The sequence below is a fragment of the Arvicola amphibius genome, chromosome 4 (assembly GCF_903992535.2).
Source record: "Arvicola amphibius chromosome 4, mArvAmp1.2, whole genome shotgun sequence".
Classification (NCBI taxonomy): domain Eukaryota; kingdom Metazoa; phylum Chordata; class Mammalia; order Rodentia; family Cricetidae; genus Arvicola; species Arvicola amphibius.
This window is the reverse complement of record NC_052050.1, coordinates 146,100,665-146,121,769: the sequence shown is the minus strand read 5'-3', so window position 1 is coordinate 146,121,769 and position 21,105 is coordinate 146,100,665. Positions and strand designations below refer to the sequence as shown.

The window sequence follows — 21,105 nt, the reverse complement described above, 5'->3', positions numbered from 1 at the left end:
GAGCATATTACGTGTTAAAACATTGAAATACAAATCAAAATTCTTTCCATCTACAGAAACCTGAAAAACTTTAGTCTCATTCAAAACTGAGCTTTATGTTCCTAAAATGCTACATCTCAAGTACTGGAAGCTACCTGTGTGCTTCCCAGTCCTGTTACCAGAGGTATGACACTTGAGGCTCCCCTCCCCCAACTCACTCTGAGAGACAAGAGAAAAAAAACACAAAAGGGCAACTGCAGCACACAGGCTTCACTGTGGCAGTTTGAATGAGAACGCCACCTCCCATAGGTTCATAGATTTGGGTATTGTCTCAGTCTCTCTGTGTCTGTCTCTTTCTTGTGTCTCTCTCTGTTATCTCTTTCTCTTTCAATCTCTCTCTGTGTGTCCCTCTCTGTGTCTGTCTGTCTCTGTGTGTGTGTCTATCTCTCTCTGTGTCTCTGTCTCTGTTTCTCTCTCTCTCTCTCTCTCTCTCTCTCTCTCTCTCTCTCGGCTCATGGTTGTAGATCACGATGAAAGCCCTCAGCTAACTGCTCCAGCACCTGTCTACCTGCCTGCTTGCCTAGGCTGACATGCTCCCCAACACGACAGCAATGGGCCCTCACCCTCTGAAGCTGGAGCCTCGAGTTGGCTCTCATGTAAGCTGCCCAGGTTGTGGTGTTTTAGCACAGGGGTAATAAAGTAAGAGGACAGTCACCTAGAGGCAGCTGGCACTGTGCGGCCAGCTGCTCTAATGACAAAGTTTCAGTTTGCACCTGCTAATAATGACTGTCACTCTGAAGGTTAGATGGGCTGTGCACACAAGAGTTACACAAATTCAACTTTGATATGCTAGGTCTGACTTTTTTCCCCTTTTCTTGGTTACTGGCTTTCCCAATTGTGGCAATACATTATGATAAAAATATCTCTTACGTTATAAGAAACTGGAGCCTTTGTTGGATCTCACAGCCAGAGTTAGTAATACCTTGAGTCATTTAGGACTTAAGACTGCTGTCCTACCCTGTACTCAGCCTGCTTGCTTAACTCACCTCTAAGAGAACAATGTTAACAACCTAAGAGAACAATGTAACAACCTAAGAGAACAATGTAACAGCCTAAGAGAACAATGTAACAACCTAAGAGAACAATGTAACAACCTAAGAGAACAATGTAACAACAAGCTTTTCTTGCCTTGGGTTTCCATGCTATCAATTTTTATAATCTAAACTATAATGTTAAATATGTACTCTTCCATGTGCCTAGCCCATAGTAATGCATGTGTCATGAGAATCATTTGCAGGACATAGCAAATAGGCTGACAGCAATCTTACAAGTGAAAATCCACCATAAACACTGAATGGAGCATACAGAACTGCTTGATAAACAGTGATGTTTGCAATACTATTGGGATCAGTCATAGTCAGAGACTTTACCCCTTGTAAAACTCTGTTACAGATTTCTATAAAGTATCCCATGTGTATTCCTTTTCCATGTAATGCTTTCTGTGCTGTTCAATAAATAGAGCAAAGCCCTTCGATAGGGATAGACAGACAGACAGAGACAGACAGACAGGGATAGACAGACAGACACACACACACTCAGGCAGACACAGATTTAGATTCATACAACAGATAGACAGGGATGACCGAAGTCATAGTGAAGTACAGAATTCAAATCTGGGCTCACTTTTAGTAAAATGATATTAAGGGGAAGAGTTTTGACTTCTCTTCTTGCTATGATGCTGATTCAATGCATTCAAACCAACCACATTCTGTTGCCCTGAGACTGTGTAAAGAACACATGAGAAACAACTGAGAAAAATGTAACATCTGAGAACATCTGAGATCACCAGGGAATCTTTAGCCACTTAAACCCACACAGCCATCACTACATGATGTCACCATGTAGTCCTGATGATTATTTTTACTTTTGAAAATTAATAGGAAATATACCTATATGCCACAAATCACTGACAAACCCACATTTTGTTAAAATTTTTTCATAGTTGTCTATCTACCTACCTACAAATCTGTCTATGTGGTAACCTGAACTTTGGTTATGATACCACTACTGAAGCCAATATCAAGGAATTTTCCCCTGATGTTTTCTGCTATGGTTTTATGTGCTTAGGTCTTTTATCCATTTGACATCATGTGTATAAAAGGTAGGGATATAATTTTGTTTTTTGGTGGAAAAAAGCTCCTTCACAGAAAATATTTGTAAACCATATATCTGAAAAAGGGTTAATACTTAAATGTATAAAGAAAACTCAATGGTAGAAAAACATCTCAACTTAAAAATGAGAAAATCGTCTTGAATATACATTTTCAGATAGAGACAATAAACATCCAAGAGCTACAGGAAAAGGGGCTCAGCGTCACTAATCACCAAGGTTTGCAAACCAGAACCACAAAGCATCCGTACGCCTGTCAGGGTGGCTGTTATAAGCCCTAAAGAAAAGTCCAAGCAAGACTGTGAATAAATAAATAAATAAATAAATAAATAAATAAATAAATAAACAAACAAACTGTGAAAAAAGGCAAACCCAGCAAAGAACAGCATGGTATTCCTAAGGAAAAACAAGAGATGCCAAATGCCCTAGAAATCTTTTCTGTGCTACAAACCCACGAGAACGAGAGCTCCATCATCCAGACACGGGACTCTCGTTCAGCATTAGTCACTGAAGCCAAGAACTGGAAAACAAACTACGAGCTCATCAGTGAGCAAATGGATAAATATGCTATAGTACATATGCATACATCCCATTACATATGTAAGTACGTATATTGTATGTGTGTTTGTGCACATATACACATGTATGTAAATATATAATATTATTTAACCTCATAAAAGGAGACCCACAATATTGGCTACAATATAATGAACTTAGAGGATCCTGTGCTAAGCAAAATAAGCCAGACACAGAAAAGAAAAATATCACATGATCTCAATCACATGTGAAATTATAAAAAAAATAAAATAAAACAGTAGAAAATAAGAGTGGATGGGAGCAAATGGGGAGATGGGGGTGAAAGGGTACACGCCAACAGACATGCAGGACTGGCAAGTGTGGAAGTAATGTACAACACGAGCATTGCCGCTACTACTACATAGTCTCCGGGCATTTCCCTACAGGAGCAGGGTTTAGGTTCTTCTGCTGCAGAAGGAAACCCGGGTAACTATGTAGGGCGATGGATATGTTAGTCTGCCTGACAACAGTTACCATTTCACCACCTATGGATACTGTGTGTCATCCCAGCACTCAGGAAACTGATCAAGAAGATAGAGAATTTGAGGCTAGCCTGGGCTACAAAGTAAGACTGTCTCAAAAACAAAAAATACAAATTTTCTTTTCTTTTTTTTTAAATACAGAGTCTTACTATGTAGCCCTGGTTGGCCTCAAACTCACAGATTCACCTACCTCTGACTCCTTATTGCTGGGATTAAAGCCATATGCCAACCTCACCCAACCATGTTACAGATTTCAAATATCAACAGTAAAAGCAAATATCAAAAGTAATATGTCTGTAACACAACAGGCATGTAACATGCAAGGATGTATGCAGTGCAATATATAATATACCTAACATACATGTGTTATCTATAATATACACATATATGCCATATGGTGTATATAATATGTGTGCATATACTATGTATCATTTGTACACTATACACACATATCTATAAATGATAATACATGGTGTATGCATGATAGGCATGTATATACACATATGTAATCAATCCTTTGCCATCACCAGAGCAAGATGGACAAGCAGCAGCAGGAGTAGGGTCTGCAGAAGCAGCCCTGCCTGCAACCGGATGGAGCTTTTGGAAATACAAAGAACTCTAACCCACAGATCCTTTTAAGACACTTTCTGCCCCAAATTGCCTGTCAGCACTTTTGTTTACTAACAAGGAAGCAATGAGCCTGATCCTGTGCCTAGAACATTCCAATGCTGTTAACTACTAGACAGTCTGGATGTGAGACACTGGAAGGCATTAGTGGGATGGCAGGAAAAAAGAAAGGAGAAAGACTATAGTCAATTATTTATAATAAAAGAATAATTAAAAAGCAAAGCTGACTTGTGGAAAGAAAAACTCTCCCACAAGGACTGTGATAATGACAACCCATTTTGCATTTTTTTCACTACTCTTGAGGCTATTATGGGGACCCCCTTGGTATCCTAGTAAACACCTGTGCATCCAACACAGACATGTTGGGCATCTGCTCGGATACGGTGCTCTTCTCAGCTGAAGGAACAAAACCATGAGCAGGGCAGAAACTCACTGGTGAGCATGGCAGAAACCCTTTCTGTGAGGGCCACACTCTAGAGAGAGCAGCAGACTGCAGACCTAGCGCGCAGTTTCCCTGGAGAGAAAGGGAGGCGATGAACGGTGGGGAGGCTGGAGTGCCTGGCGTTCAAAAGGACAGCCAGTCCAAGCACTTGGTATCATGATACTTCACTCAAAACTGGAAAGCTGGGCAAAGGCTATCACAGAGAGAAAGAATAACATGAGCAGAAAGCCTAAGGCAGAGAGGCTGCAGCATGTTCTAGAAAGAAGGAGGGTGAGGCCCTGCAAGGGCAGCAGTAAATAAGGAAATAGGTAAGGGAGACTGTGAGCAAAGGCAGGAGGAGGTCACAGTCAAACATGGCTCCTTGCTGTAAGGAAAGTATGGCCACTGTGTGTGGGCATGAGAACAAAAGACACACTCTGACTCATGTCAGTACGGTCACCACTGCCGCTACGTTAAACAGGAAGGCTGGAAGAGGTTCCTCCCAGAATCCACTCCACAGACAATGATGAATCAGAATGGGGTCCTGGGAATCAGGAGAAGAGGATGATTATTTCAAGGAACAGCGTGGGAGAATACAGGAAGACGGGGCTGAGTGACAGAGGAAAGTTAGCAGTACTGAATGCGGGAAGTCTGTGGGCAGATCAGATCATACGGGAGGAGCATGGGGGATAAACACATGGGAAACGATTGGACATCAAGTAGAATAGGTTTTTAATCGTTGACCTCCTCTCGTTGATTGTGCCTTCCACACAGGTCTCGTGATAATGCTGGCTGTAAGAATGTGTTCCTCAGACAGCCATAGCAGCCATGCCAGCATATGCTTAGCCTACACACCAGCCCCTAAGTACCATCTGCACAGAGCCTCCACCTTTAACAAAGGCTATTTGAAGAGGCTTCTTGTTCAGCAGTTGAACCCCATTTTCTCATAAACAATGTTTGAAAGTGGGAGCCTAGAGCAAGGTACAAAGAACATCAATTTCAACTAGAATGAAGTCACTATAATATGGAAAACCCTAACAAAATCATAAGCATTTGCAACTATTTATAGCTAATAGGAGCTGGGATTTTAGGGGCATGACCAGACATTGGCCTCAGCAATTCCATAGAAAGACTAAGACAACAGGAAAGCTAATCCTCCACCAACCATCACAGGATGGCACCCTACCCTCTGCCTGTTACTCTAAATGATACAAGAATAATGACTTAAACTGGGCGGGGGTGGCACACCACCTTTAATCCCAGCACTCAGGAGGCAGAGACAGGGAGATCTCTGTGAGTTTGAGGACAGCCTGGTCTACAAGAGCTAGTTCCAGGACAGCCTCCAAAGCAACAGAGAAACCCTGTCTCAAAAAAACAAAACAAACAAAAAAAAAGAATGACTTAAAACATCTCCCCCCCAACTTTTCACTGAGTTTTGAAAAATTACTTCAAACTGCAATTGGCAATGAAGGAAATGATTTGCCAGGATATGACCAAGTATCACATCATAACTCACTGCTGCACTGCTGCTCTATTTCTGCAACAGTCACAATAAGCAGAAGTGCCCCAGAACATGCTGTCACTGTGGCCGCCCAGTCTCGATGGCCTGTCTAAAGAGTCCAGGGGGGGCAACGGAGAGCGCATGAGGAGGGAAAGCCCCATCATGGAGGAGTGGGGCGGACTTAGCAGAACCATCTCTCACCCTTCATTTCTTTTTCTTTTTTTTTTTGAAACGGTCTCACTATGTAGCTCAGGCTGGCTTCAACCTGGCCATTCTCCTGCCTCAGTCTCTTACATGTTTGGGTTGTACACCCCTGCCATCTAATCTCGGCCCTTCCTTGAGAAAGCAACTACAGGAAGAATACTTCACACTCTCTGGAAACCAACGGCGGAACTTAGGGGTGATACTCATAGGCCAGTAATTACCACAAACCATTAAAATTTAAAGATGCTGGATTAGAGAGTTCATCAATGAAACACTTTTCCTGCAAGAGACCAGATTGGAAACAAATGTATTGTAGCAGATATCTCTGTGGGGAAGCAGGCAGGGACCATGGGGATCCACACCCCCTCATCCTCCCTCAGCACCAAGTCAAGCCTGACAGTGTCCTGAGGAGAGAACTGGGAACTACACCACTCAGCTCAACGCAATAGCTTCAGGAACTCACTCCAGAGGGCAACTACTCCGAATGGGACCCTGCAGCCCTGACTGATGGGGTACTTTTAAATCTAATGAACGTTTATTATACTTTTCCTAATTTGTTATTTTATTTCTTAGATTTTAAAACTCACTCTTCCATACATATCCCACGATGCTGCTGCTTAGTTGGTTGGGTTTGCTGTATGTTCATCTGCCCAGCCGACCACTCTAGTGTTCCTCTCATGCACAGATCACACACTTTCTCTTCCACTTTTCCCACTTTCTCTCTCCCGTTCTTATCCTCTCTTCTTTCTACTTAACTACATCTAACTATGACCTTCTGCTGTGGTTTGAAAGAGAATGGGCTCAGGAGCAGAACTGTTTGGGAAGGATTAGGGGGTGTGGCCTCATTGGAGGAGGTGTGTCACTGGGAGTGGCTTTGGGGTTTCAAAAGCCTGCACAAAGCTACACCCATAAAATCTCAGCAACATGACTGCCCAAATACGAGTTGAACAGTAGACATGGCAAGTGGACAGGGGAAAGCCCAGGAAGTAAGTCTCAACACTACACAAAGAACTACTGGCAACTGAGGAAAGCTGGGAGTGGGAGAGGTGGTCCTCCCCAAAACAATCAGCCTGGAAACAGACATACAAGTAACTTATACGGACTAAATGGGTTATAGTTAGGGGGAAATATATATATTTATTTATACATGTATATATATACAGATACATGTATGCAATAACTGAAAAAATAGACAACAAATTTGAAGAAGATTAGGGAAGAGTATATGAAAGGGTATGGAGGTAGAAAAAGAGAAATATAATTATATTATAATCTCAAAAACAAAGTTTAAAGAATGAGAAAAAATAGACTTCAGACCAAATCTAGTCAGAAGAAATAAGAAGGCCACTTCATACTGATTAAGGAAACAACCTATCAAGTTCCCAGAACTTCAGAAAACATTATAAAAATAAGACTAAAGCATTTTACTTGTGCAGTGGCATACATGGCTACTTGGAATACTGACACAGGAGGAGCATGAGTTCAAGGCCAGCCTAGTTTACACATTGAGTCTGAGGAAGGCCTGGACTACTTGGCAAGACACTGTATGAACAGGAGTTACTGGTACAATCCTGTTTCAAACAGAATGGCCTATTTATTATCAAAGTATAGCATAAAACATAAAATCCTAGTCGAAAAAAATGATTAAATGATAGATTTCTTCCAATACTGCCTCCAGATTCACAAGAATCAAACAATAACTATAAAACATTTATGCTTGCTACAATCAGGAAGAAAAATGGCAAGCTTAAATATTTTTCAGGACATCACAGTCCACAAAAAAAAAAACCTAATATATCAGATTTAGAGAAAAGGCATATGGAACTTGGACAAATAAGATGCAGCTATGACTCCTGCTCATCAACTGCATCCCTAAGATGCAGCTATGACTCCTGCTCATCAACTGCATCCCTAAGATGTGGCTATGGCTCCTGCTCATCAACTGTATCTCTAAGATGCCGCTATGGCTCCTGCTCATCAACTGCATCCCTAAGATGCAGCTATGGCTGCTGCTCATCAACGACATCTCTAAGATGCAGCTATGGCTCCCTGCTCATCAATTGTGTCCCTAAAATGCTGACATTCCATTTATTTTGGGTCTTCTTCAGGGCAAATTTAGACATCTTTTATTTGAGACTATATTTTATTCATGTTTCAGTTTTAATTTCAATATTCATAATACCATTTTCTTCAAGATATTTTAATTATATTCTCAGTCTCTAGCAAAAGAATTACTGGTATATTTACCAGCTCATGTAGTAGGTCTTTCTTGGACTTTTCTTTGGACCACCAGCCCCCAAATAATGACAGAGAAACATATTATTAAGTATGAAAGCTTGGCCTTAGCTTAGGCTTGTTCCAAACTAGCTCCTGTAATTTAAATTAACCTGTTTCTGTTTATCTACGTTCTGCAGCATGGCTCTTTACCTCTCCTCCCTTCTGTACATCCGATTCCCTCCATGTCTGGCTGGCTTAATCCCACCCACCTCAGATTCTTCTCGAGTTCCTCTCTCTCCCCAGAGGTCCTGCTTAGCCATTGGCCATTCAGCTCTTTATTAAACCAATGAAAAGGCGTCTTAGGCAGAGACACATCTTCACAGTGTACAAGAAGATTATCCCACAACAAGCTCACTTAAGGGTTTGCCGGATGAGAGAATGGGGCTACGTCGTGGCTCTCCGCCACACAGCCCTCAGCACTCCCACGCCTCCACTCTCTTCTGCTTGGTTACTGGTGATTCTATTGCCATCTGCTACAAAGTCACTTCCTCCAAGTGAAATAGTCCCTCCTGGAGGGATAAGGGATACTCCCAGCACTAAAGAAATCCATGAAACTTACGAGGTGAGGACATGAGTTTGCGGAGCCACAAGCCCTCACCTCCGAGGCTGTCTGAGCAGTAGCACCTGTGAGGAGGGGACCCCACAGTCGAGCACTCTCTACAGAGTTTCAGGGACACAGCTCCCTCGAGCTGTCACCCATGCTAGGGTGGCCTTTTTTGTAATATCGCTGCCTTTGAGTCACACATGCTTCTGCAAGTAACCCAAAAAAAAAAACCAAACTGGGTCAGTAATCGAGACTTGGATAAATCATTTCTTCAGTCTGCCGTTGGTGCCCTGCCTGAGAGAAACACGTGTGATCACATCTTCCCCAAGAAGTCCCACAGCACCTTCAAAAACTACGCTGTCAACGAGCTTACGACACTGAGAGTTGGCCTTCGCCCACTAAAGGCCGACTCTTTGTGGGTGGGGCTTTCTCTGACTTTCCAAGGCATTTAAGGCATGTGAGGGAAAGCCTGGCACACTCAACTCTCCACATGTGACATGTGAGTGAACAAGTGTGGTCCACACCTCAGCCTCTGAGATCCGGGACAGCACTGTAACCTGGCACCTATCCTCACCTCTGAATGCCTTTCCCCTTGAATCTCTTATCTCAGGGCTGTAATTCACTTCTCATTTCCCTAAATCCCTGTCCTCCTCAGCTTCATCGACAGCCACATTTTAAGCAGCTCACAGCTGCCTGTAACGCCAGCTCTGGGGGATCTGCTGCCCTCTTCTGGCCTCCAGAGGTACCTGCATACATGTAATATATTCTTAGACACACAGACACAGGCACACATAATAAAAACTAGGGGAGGAAACCCACTGCTCTAAACAATCGTACTAAGAGAAGAAAAGGCTCCGTTACTCACGATGCTCCTGAATTCATGATGCAGCTCTTGGCTCCGCAGAAGCACTCTCTCCCATCATCATGATTCATCCCAAGGTTATGACCCAACTCATGGGCGACAATGGACGCAAACGTCTCCACGGTAATTTGCCCAAACTGTGCAAACACAGGAAGGTGCAATTAGGAAGTGTTTTCTCCATCAGATTATTTTTGTCCAAAAGCAATGTATCTACTCTAATGCTGACTCTAGTCAGCCCAAGCATAGAGCACCAGCCTTGATGTGCACACACTGATAAGAAACTGGAGCGGGTGACTCATATGCTGATAATCAAGTATTGGTAGATCATTCCCTGAAGAATATAAGAAATGTGCTGACTTCTTTGAAATGGAGCCTGTTTCCTCGTTCATAAAAAGATAACATCCTGGTAAATTTTGTTGTCATTTGGACACACCTGGGAGGAGGGACTTTCCAACTGAAGACCTGCCTGGATCCAACATGCCTATGAGATAATTTTTTTATTTGTCAGTGGGTCTGGTGGGGCCTGACCACTGTGGGCAGTTCCTTCCCCTCAGCAGGTGGTACTGGGCTATATATGAAAATTCTCTGAGCATGAGCCAGAAAGAGAGCCAGAACACATCATTCCTGTGTAGTTTCCTCTTCAGGCTCCCGCTCTGAGTTCTTGGCCTGTGTTCCCTAAGTGATGGACTACAGCCGGAAGTTTAAATCAAACAACCCTCTCCTCCTCTGTGGTGCTTTTGGTTATGGTGTTTATCACAGCAACAGAACAGCAAGCTAGCATAGCTAATAATGCATATTAAATTTTAAAAACTTGATCCAGCCTCTAGGGAAAGAACACGTCTGCTACTCCCACCATGTCCTTCATAATGTCCAAACTACTGTCATAAAAAACTGAGGAAGGAAGCATAGAGTCAACCAATGCTGGAGACTGCTCTAATGCCTATATCCCAAACTGTACTTAAAGAACAACGTACCACATTAATCCCACCTGCGTGGCTCCTTGAACATACTGTTCCTACAAATGCCATTCCTGCAGTCCCACCAAAGCCTTTCTTCCTAAATGAAAATATAAAGTTATAAAATGTACTTGGAGGAAAAAGAAACACATTAGTCTTGTTTCTATAGGTAATCTTAACCTCACTGACAAAAACCTATAGAAACTGGAAGAAAAATGAGAATATGATGTTAGTATTACAAACATAATTTTTAATTTTTTTCATACAATGATGATGCCTTTATGTACCAAGCCAAGTTTGGGGTTTTTCCTTGGTCATAGCTATGCTCTGGGCTAAAAATATTTCTAAAAATGTATTATATTTATTCATTCAACAAATGTTACTGAGGAGAGACAGTAACACAGTAAATACATTCACAAGGGATTGCCTTAAAATCTGTAAAGGAGAACAACTTCCACTGCCAGAATTTTATACCTAGCCAAACATTGAAAGACAGTTACAAAACACTACAAGAAAAAATAGTTTAAAAAAACTACTCAAGCCAGGTGGTGGTAGTGTACGCCTTTAATCCCAGCACTCGGGAGGCAGAGGCAGGCGGATCTCTGTGAGTTCGAGGCCAGCCTGGTCTACAAGAGCTAGTTCCAGGACAGGCTCCAAAGCCACAGAGAAACCCTGTCTCGAAAAACCAAAAAAAGAAAAAAAGAAAAAAAAAAAAAACTACTCAGCAAGTATGAGTTAGGATAATCAGAGCTCAAACTGAGATAATCTTTAAATCTATCCTTATTAAACGAAAATGTTTTCAGCCAGAAATCAAATTTCTTTCTTTCCATCTAATCTTTCACACACAAAAAAAAATTTAATAATAGTAGCTGCAAGATATGCTGTCACAAGGCAAGGAAAGAAGAAAGACACGAGGTAAAGGCAAAGATGAGCCACACACAAATGAGTGGCGAGAGAACAGAACGTCACTGCCACAGAACTGGCAAAAGTCCTTTTTCTCGTCACGTCACCCACAGCATTATTTTAAAGGCACTCACAAGACCAACTGCGCACTGTCGTGCCTCCGGCGCGTTATTAGAAACTTCTCCCGCCACTGCACGAAGTTGCCCAACACGTCGCCTGCACCTCCAATTGTGTTGATTGGGTTTCTGTCTGTCCAGATTTCCAGGCCAACTAGAACAATTCGAATGTTTAACATGATATACATCTGGGGAGGAAACAGAAATGAGACATGTAAAACACATTAAGAACATGAGAAGAAGTGGGGGCCTGATGGGACAGGCAGGTCCAGCTGGCCTGGAGTTTTCTGTGTTGCTGAGGGGTGACCTTGGGCTCCTGACCCTCTGCTTCAGTCACCTGAGTCCTGGGGTTACAGATGTGTGCCATCACACCCAGTGAAGAAAAATACTTGGCAACATTCATGAAGAAATATGACATAAAGTTAAAAATAGGATTATTGGCACCAAAATGAAAATCTACCCTTCACCCATCAAGAATAGAGAACTAAGATTCAAACTCCTTTTTATTCCCACTGTAAAATCTGACAAACACAGGAAGTTCAAAGTTTTGAGTAAATTTTGCTACAAAACCTTCCTTATTATGTGGTTTGGATCTTGAACGTTGTTAATGATCCATTGATAAAAGCTTTTCCCCGTTCCATAGTGAGAGTACAGAAAGGTGATGGGGCCTTTAGAAAATGGAGCCCAGTAGAAAGCGCCAGGCCACTGACGGCTTTACTTGCAGAACACTGAGGAAGCATGGACTTGTCCTCTCCCTCTATCTAGATATCTGAGCCTTGGGGTGGGTGATCGTACTCCACCACGCATGAATCCACCACGCGTGAATCCCACCACGCATGAATCCACCACGCATGAATCCACCACGCATGAATCCACCACGCATGAATCCCACCACGCATGAATCCCACCACGCATGAATCCACCACGCATGAATCCCACCACGCATGAATCCCACCACGCATGAATCCACCACGCATGAATCCCACCACGCACTTCACTCCATCCCTCCGTGAATGCTGCCTCAGCACAGGGCCAGCAGGCAGGAGCCAATCAACAGAAGCCTCCCACACTACGCACCTCCATAAGGTGACTACCTGGAGCAGTTTGCTATAGGGGTAGAAAGCTTACTAGAATACAGACTTAGCATGGATGTTCAGACATTTTACGGCAGAAATATCAATTCATTCAATCAGTAAACCATAAACATTTCTAACCTTGTACCTAAAATCCTAACTACGGAGACACCAAAGCTTTCCATAAAAGCACAATAGAAGTCCCGTCTATTTCACAGAGGTATCGTGAGGAGTGGGTTGGTAGGCTCTACTTCTAGACCACTGGGAGTCTTCATGTCAAGACCATCACTACTCTCTCTCTCTCTCTCTCTCTCTCTCTGTGTGTGTGTGTGTGTGTGTGTGTGTGTGTGTGAGTCTGTGTCTGTGCTTGTCTCTGTCTCTCTCTGTGTCTGTCTCTCTCTGTACCTGTCTGTCTGTGTCTCTGTCTGTCTCTTGTCTCTGTACCTGTCTCTCTCTGTACCTGTCTCTCTCTCTCCCTCTCTCTCTCTCTCTCTCTCTCTCTCTCTCTCTCTCTCTCACACACACACACACACACACACAGCGCAACAGCAGCAGCAGCATTATTAAAAAATAGTATTCTTTCAGTAAAGAAAAGCAAAGAGCCTTCCATGAACATCAGAGCACCGTGCCTGATCTGTTCCAAGATGAGGCAGATGCTGATACGAAACTTCTTGCTCTTCTGAGTCTTTTTACATTTCTATTTCCCTTTTCAATGTTATTCTGTTGGGAGCAGTGAGACCCCAGATCCTGAGTTTCTTGTAATCCCCTGATCTGAGTGCCTACAGCTGCTCTGAGCAGGAGACCTTCAGGAGTTCCTGATGGCAGAAGAGTGGTTTCTGGTGGGTTTGGCTGGGGCGTGGCTATCTCTATATAATCTGCCCCTGAACACAATTAAGGGAGCATTCTTGGGGAATTCAAGGATGACCCGTGTTGCTGTCTCTCTGTCTGTGTGTGTGTCTGTATTTTAACCTCCAGCCCCCTTGCCCGAAGCTCGGTAACTGGGTAACAGCGTACAGAGCACAGACACGGGGGCGCGGTGCGCGGCAATTGGAGGTGTGCACTGAGATTTTGGCATTATTCTAAAGATTACAGAACAAACATGTATACATCCGGCGGTCAGAGTTTAAAAATGACACGTTTTAAATTCTGCCCTGAGACTGCGCGTGGGAGGCACAGAGAGAAGTACAACTTACGCTATCCAGATAGTTTGCCAGGCGGATCATCTCCTCTCGCACAGCGGTCTGGTTCCTTCCCATCATGTCATACTGGAAAAGCAAAGGAGGAAACCACGATCACAAGGCAGCCAAGCAGTCAGATACCTGCACTCCCCTACGCTAGAACCAAAAATGGAAGCATCTAGACACTTTGCAGCATTTCAAATGAACCAGCTTCGTTGTGATGGCTGGAATGAGAACCGTCTCCCATAGTCTCAGGAATCTGAACACCTGGTCCCCAGTCAATACTGACGTTTGGGGAGCTTAGGAGGTGGGGATTTGCTGGAGGAAGTATGCCACTGGAGCGGGCTTTGTAAGTAAAATAGTCCCGCCATTTCCAGTTTGCCCTCTCAGCTCTTAGCTCCAGCCACCATGTCTGCCACCTGATGCCATGTGTCCCCACCATTAGGGATCTAGCCCTTGGGAACCATGAACCACAATAAACTTCTTCTGTGGGCGGCCGTGGTCATGGAGCTCTCCCACAGCAACAGAAAACTAAGACACTAAGGGACACATTTTAGTGATAAATAAGAGAAGAATAGTAAGGCACAATAATTAGAGATGCACGGAAGTCTTAAGTTTTCTTCAACTGCATGTAATTTTAGAATAGATTTTCTTCTTAATATTACTCTCACTGATTTTTACTTGTTTGTTTGTTTGTTTGTTTGTTTTCGAGACAGGATTTCTCTGTAGCTTTGGAGCCTGTCCTGGAACTAGCTCTTGTAGACCAGGCTGGCCTCGAACTCACAGAGATCCACCTCCCTCTGCCTCCGGGTGCTGGGATTAAAGGTGTGTGCCACCACCGCTCAGCTATTCTTACTGATTTTAATGCAAATTATTCTCAAGATTTTACAAAGGTACAATCTTTAAAAGCTTAGATAATAGCATGAAAAACTATGTAATAGATTTCTTATTTCTTTTATGTCTTAGGCTAATGCTGTCAACAATAAACTATTTCTAGACCCAAAGCTAAACTAATAACGAGAGGTTAGTCCAGGATCATGAGTTCAAAACTGTTATGTGGCTGGAAAACTAGAGATATAGAAATTCTACCATGTTAGACCAAGTGTTTTATTGATGCTTTGTTTGTATCCAGGTAAATTTGCACATCTATTTTAATGTTATTTTTAAACAACCTACTACTAACAAAAAGAAAAGTTTATGGAGTTTGTGACTTCACTCGGTGACAAAGGTCCTAACAACAGAACCTGTAGTTGTATCTGTTCAGTCAGAGCCTGCATTTCACAGAACTTGATGGAAACGGAAGCACTGTTACTCTGAGCTATTTTCTATATGCGTGCAGTCAGTCTCTCTGGGGAAAATCATAAAGAAAAATACTTTCAATCTCTATTTCTGCCACTTATCCAAACATTCTACAGAACCTTTTGGCCTCTGCGGGGGCTGGGTTCACACTGGCCCCTTCCCTTGCTTCCTTCTGCCACCAGGGGCTCATGAGCACACCAAGTACATGTATGTGCAGCTCTGACTAACCAGGGCTTTTGCCAACCTACACACAAGAAGGAACTTCTAAAAACCAGGAAAAGGGATCTTCAAAATGTTCTCTGTGACTTGCCAGAAAAAACCTGCCGATCAAATCATGTTTATGAATAATTTTTCACACAAGCCAAAAAGGTAAAAGTCACCCGGAACATTACCAATCATCTGTAAGATTTATATTTATACTATATTTAAATTATTTAGGAGCAATGTGAGAAACCAATGATCTTGTAGTAGCTGAAAAGGACGCAGTACCCCTTGTAAGCAAAACAAGCAGTTTGGTCTTTCAGAACAACTATGGAAAGCGTCTGGCTGTTGCCCTGTAGCCTGAAAATGTTCAGTGATTCTACAGCAGGCCCGGGCCTGGGCTGGTCTCTTAGACTGAGGAAGACATTCTCTAAAACAGCATAAAGCAAGTCAGCCTCACGGGGCGGCACCCAATTGTCCTGGCATATAGCCACAGCCTGTCAAGTAATCCAAAAAGGGTGACAGATACAGTATGAGACAATCGCTATGAAGACTGGGGTGACACTGTCCCATTTAGGTCTGTGGATGAAGCTAAGTCAAGTGGGCATGAGTACACGACTATAAATTCTGCACTAGAGAGACTCAGGCAGGAAAGTTAAGAGCTCAGGACATAGGAAACCCCTGCCTCCAAATAAATAAATGAGTAAATAAATAAGCTATTTTAATCTTGAGATGACCACTTAAACCAACTATTTATCGTGTTTTATATTTTCTTCATAAGTTACTCACTTCTCAACTGCTTTTTTATGAAAAGGGGGGAAAGTCAGCAATTCCTACCCTTTCCTTGTCTACAACAATGAACAGCTCCACGTAGCGGGTCTGCGGAAGAACAGCTCTTCGCCTCTGTTAAAGACAAGCACCAGAGAAGAGGTTTGTTAGGAGACTAGATACAGTCCGCAAGAGCAACAACCAGACCAAGATCTAGTCATGTGACTTCATTCTGCTAAAGGCAGTGTCATCAGTTGGTTTACTTAGCACACGCATGTCAACATCACAGAAAAAGTATGAGCTGCTGTTTGTACTGATAAGAGAGAAACTCTAAGGATAAAATGGGTTTTCTATGTCTTTAAAGAGCAGAATCGCTGTTTTCTTCATTGAAGCACATATACATAGACCTTGTAAAGGGAAACCTGATTACCATGCTAAGACAGAAAGAAAAACACCGGCTGAGATCTGAGAGAAAGATGAGCAGGGTCGCCAGTGCAAAAACACGGCTTAGTTATGTCCTCTCCCAGAAATCCACGCCACACAGAATAAGCAAATGCTTACCAGCTCTCCAGTGGCTGATGAGTACGGGGCAGAGAAGGCGACGATGAACGGCATGGTCAGGTGATGGTTATTTGAACTGTGCCTTAAGGCAGCATTGTGGTAAACACTCTTAATTTCACAGAACAAAACTGCACGCCTCACCCAGCATGTGGTGCCATGTCACCCGTGGGGAAGCACCCTACAGCTGAGGTAAGATGGCAATCCAGGACATCCTCAAGAAGCCTCAGAAGCAGAACCTGAGTGTCCCTGAGAAGTATCTGAAGCAATAATTACTGTCTCTCTCTCTCTCTCTCTCTCTCTCTCTCTCTCTCTCTCTCTCTCTCTCTCTCTCTCTCTCTCTCTCTCTCTCTCCTTTCCTCTTTTCTTTATCTCCCCCACCTAAAGCTGGCGGTATCTAAGTAAAACCTCCACTGCTCTCTTGGCCAGAGAGCAATGATTACACAGCAATGCCTAAGAGATCGCTGCTTAAGACTTAGGCCCTCATTTAAAATGTCGACTGCTCTCCTCTCAGTCACCAGAACTATCTATTGCTCATCTTCCCATACCCTGGTTCTGGTCACAAGACCTGGCACGGAGCTAGGAAAAGACAACAATCACCGTTTTAGTGTGAAAAGGAACGATTTCTTTTTTTTTTTTTTTTTTTGGTTTTTTCGAGACAGGGTTTCTCTGCAGCTTTTTTAGAGCCTGTCCTGGAACCAGCTCTTGTAGACCAGGCTGGCCTCGAACTCACAGAGATTCGCCTGCCTCTGCCTCCCGAGTGCTGAGATTAAAGGCATGTACCACCACGGTCCGGCTAAAGGAACGATTTCTTAAGAACAGTCTGAGGCCCGAAGAGAGTGATTGCTCCTTACGCGCAGCAGCTGAGTCACGCTTGGATGCTCCTCCTCATCAGCCTTTGTGGCCTCCTTCTCTGTGTCCCCGTTAGAAACGCCACATCTCAGAGGCTCCTGGCGGACAGCGTCCATGGGGTAGAATATGTGCTCGAAGTGCGAGCTGTTGTGCAGAGGCTCAATCCCAAAGCTGGTGTTCTCAAAGTGCAGCAGTCCTCTGTGGGGTGCGGGACACAGACCATCAGAGAAGAAAAAGAAACACACAGGACGAATCAGAAGCTGACTTTACAGGACAGTCTCGAACACACAGAAGGGAGGGGTGGAGAGTCCAGCAGACATAAATGTCAACTTTTGGTCCTCCACTTTCTCAGCTCCAACATGAAGCCTGCGGAGCTGGGAGGAAAGGTGGACCTGGCACCAGAGTTTGACCCCAGATACGTTTTCTGCGAGCCCAGGGACTCCCAGCGGGTCATTTATACTTGGCCTTAGTATAGAATCTATACAAAATGGTTCCCATTAAATTATTTAATATGCACAAAATACTTAGACTATTTCCTGGCAGACAGAAAGCATTAGTAAGCGTTCTTTCTTAAGTGACGCTGATGACAGCCATCATTTATAGCTGCTCTGAGAATGGAAAGTAGTATCTATTAGTTCAGTCAATCAGGACAGCGCCACACACTCAGGCCTCCATGGTCTGTAACAGCAGCGCAACCATAACTGGCGTGTGACAGGATTTCTCCGGGCCTTGTTTACTTATCTGAATATGACCATAATTTGCTTATCTGAATATGATAATAATAAGCCCTTTTACTATCAATGTGACAACTGCATGAAATAATACAGGAAAAAATTTCACAAGGTGCTATAGGAACTTAAAATGTATTTGTTACAAATAGCAACCTTTCTGTAGTCTGGGAAAATGAGATTCCCCCACTGGACATCACAACTGAGCAATCACTAGGTTTCTCCAAACAAATATCCCAAGAATATCTGAAGCACGCCTGGAAAGGTTTTCAGAAACCTCAAAGGACACGGAAAGGACCCAGTCTGGAACCAGGAGGAGAGGTAAGGGCGGAGCAGGGAGACAAAGCAGGGATTCCTCACCTGAGTCCAGAGCAGACGCTCACAGCAACGGCTGAATTGTGCACGCCCTCCACATAGCCCCGATAATGGCAATGTTTCTAAATGAAAAACACACTCTCTTCAAACACTGCTGTGCTGCAAAGCTAACCGAATTCCTGAGGCTAACCTAAGAAACAACCTAAGAAGTACCGCACGCGTCTCCAGGCTACCTGAAGACGATCTGCTGCCACCCAACAACACACAAATGTCCAGTTACAAACAGTCCTGCCCCGTGACTGTCCAGTCCAGAAATAGCAGGTTGGAGTTACGACACATTTAACATTTTAAGTTACAATTGGTACAGAAAACCCCAATGGAGAATTAATGTTGGTTGAGGGCTCAGAAGGCCCCCTAGAAGGAGGCCATTCTGCATAGGGGATGGCTGTCAGCATTGGGTGAGTTCCCCTTTCCCCCTGGGCAATTGAAATTTCATTCAATTTCTACCCTGGCAATAAAAATTGCCAAAGCATGCATGGGCAGTCCGAATATGGCAGTTCTGTTGAACTTGTCCATATTGGGTTTCATGGTCTAAGCTGATGAGGACTACTGACCAGGTCTCTTCCTCAAAAGGGCACCAGATCTCATTACAGATGGTTGTGAGCCACCATGTGGTTGCTGGGAATTGAACTCAGGACCTTTAGAAGAGCAGCCGTGCAGTGCTCTTAACCACTGAGCCATCTCTCCAGCCCAAGGGCACATTAGCTACACTAACCTATATATAGCCATCTTAGAAAGCTTAAAGGCCTTTATCCTAAATTTGGGGCAAGAAATTAATCAGCAAAAAATGCAAAAGTCAGCATCACTTGCCAACAGCAAACTTGCATGTACCAGGAGATTTTGTCACCTGTAAGACAGCCCCAAAGCACCATATTAGAAAAGCCAGTTAGGGGCTCCTACCCTACCAGACAGGAAGATGCACACCAGGCCAGTGAGTAACAGAACACACCGGCCACTGACATCTGGACCACAAGCAAGTGTTTCAACAAACGGGAGTGCATGTGGGCTTCCTACAGGCACATTGTAGCACACTGGGCAAGGGCGCACCTTTAATAACGAATGCTGCTATCCACTGAGCAGACACATGGAAAAGAGTAAACTTCGTATCACAGGAGAACAAACTCCAAATAGATCAAAAATCAAAATGTAAAAACTGAAAGGGTATAAAATGTTAGAGAAAAACATGAATAAAACCCTTTAACCCAGGAGAATGGATGAAAACCTCTCAGCCTGTCACTCAAAACCTAGATGCACTGGGGATGGTGGCAAATCACTGTAATCCTTGAGCCTGCGCAGGAAGAGCTGGAGTTCCGGGCCAGCCTGGGCTACAGTTCCAGGCCAGCCTGGGCTACTGGTAAGACTCTGCTCAAAGTAACGATAGTAAGATTATCTAGATGCAATGAAAGAGGAAAGACCTTTGCTACATTAAAAAATAATTTAAGCTTCTACACGAAAAGAAAGGCATAAAACCCTCAAAAGCAAAAACCAGAAGGAAATACTTGCAAATTACATAACAAAGGGTTCCTATCCCCAAATATAAATATCTCTTAAATTAGGGGTTCTCAGCCTGGGATCTTGACCCCTTCAGAGGTTGAAAAAAAATCCTTTCACAGGGGCCCCATATTAGATATCCTGCATGTCAGATTTTTACATTATGATTCATAACAGTAGCAAAATTACAGTTATGAAGTAGCCACAAAACTATTTTAAGGTTGGGTGCATTGAAGAGACCTGTGTTACAGGGCCGCAGCATTAGGAAGGTTGAGGAGCACTGTCTTAAATACCAAGTAGAAAACTGAACAGAGGACAGAATTTACAAATGCACTCACATATACAGAACTGGAAATAATAAAGCTGGCCAGTGCCAACACTGACCCTGAAGCCAGCAGCCTGATGACGTTTGTTTAATAACTTGCCTTTACAAAGTATTTCCACATTCTATCTAGTTCTGCTGCAGGTGCCTTATCTGTGTGACCAGATCTGCCAAGAAAGACCCAATACCTCCAATTTTACTAAAACCTCATTAATGGATGAAAGCCTGCGGTCTGTCAACACTCAGGCTGACTTTGTCACAAACCCTTGCTCTCTATTCAGCCCACAGAGGAACATTAACAAACCACCACCTGTTCCAAGGCCAAAAGGACTTTGTCCCAGGTCACTGCGTGTTCTCCAAGTCTGTACGATTCTCCTAAATGTTATTTACTGCTCTGGATCTTCCCCAACTCCCCAACTCCTAGAGGAAACAGTATGCAAGTTTCTAGAGTATGCTAGGCTAGCTGTAACCACACTGATTTCTTACATACTGTAGCCTTTCCTTTATGTGCTAACAAATCTGTATGTGTTTTCTCCTATTTAATCTCTGTCAGCTAATTCCAGCAAACTTCCAAAGAATGGGGAGAAATTTTCTCCTTACCAGCATAATTCTCAAAAACAAAACATATCGTATTTATAGGTT

General features: G+C 43.4%; 1 protein-coding gene across 4 annotated transcripts in view; it reads right to left on the bottom strand.

Moving 5' to 3' along the window:
- Positions 1 to 21,105, bottom strand: part of Adam9 (ADAM metallopeptidase domain 9) — a 63,498-nt gene that overhangs the window by 23,736 nt on the left and 18,657 nt on the right. For all 4 annotated transcript variants that reach the window (XM_038327447.1, XM_038327448.1, XM_038327449.1 and 1 more), the window contains exons 5-11: positions 18,636 to 18,712; positions 17,550 to 17,745; positions 16,207 to 16,272; positions 13,885 to 13,956; positions 11,637 to 11,806; positions 10,618 to 10,699; positions 9,647 to 9,780 (exon numbers count right to left, since the gene is read on the bottom strand). In XM_038327447.1, coding sequence (XP_038183375.1) covers positions 9,647 to 9,780; positions 10,618 to 10,699; positions 11,637 to 11,806; positions 13,885 to 13,956; positions 16,207 to 16,272; positions 17,550 to 17,745; positions 18,636 to 18,712 — 797 coding nt within the window. The remainder of the gene's footprint in view (positions 1 to 9,646; positions 9,781 to 10,617; positions 10,700 to 11,636; positions 11,807 to 13,884; positions 13,957 to 16,206; positions 16,273 to 17,549; positions 17,746 to 18,635; positions 18,713 to 21,105) is intronic.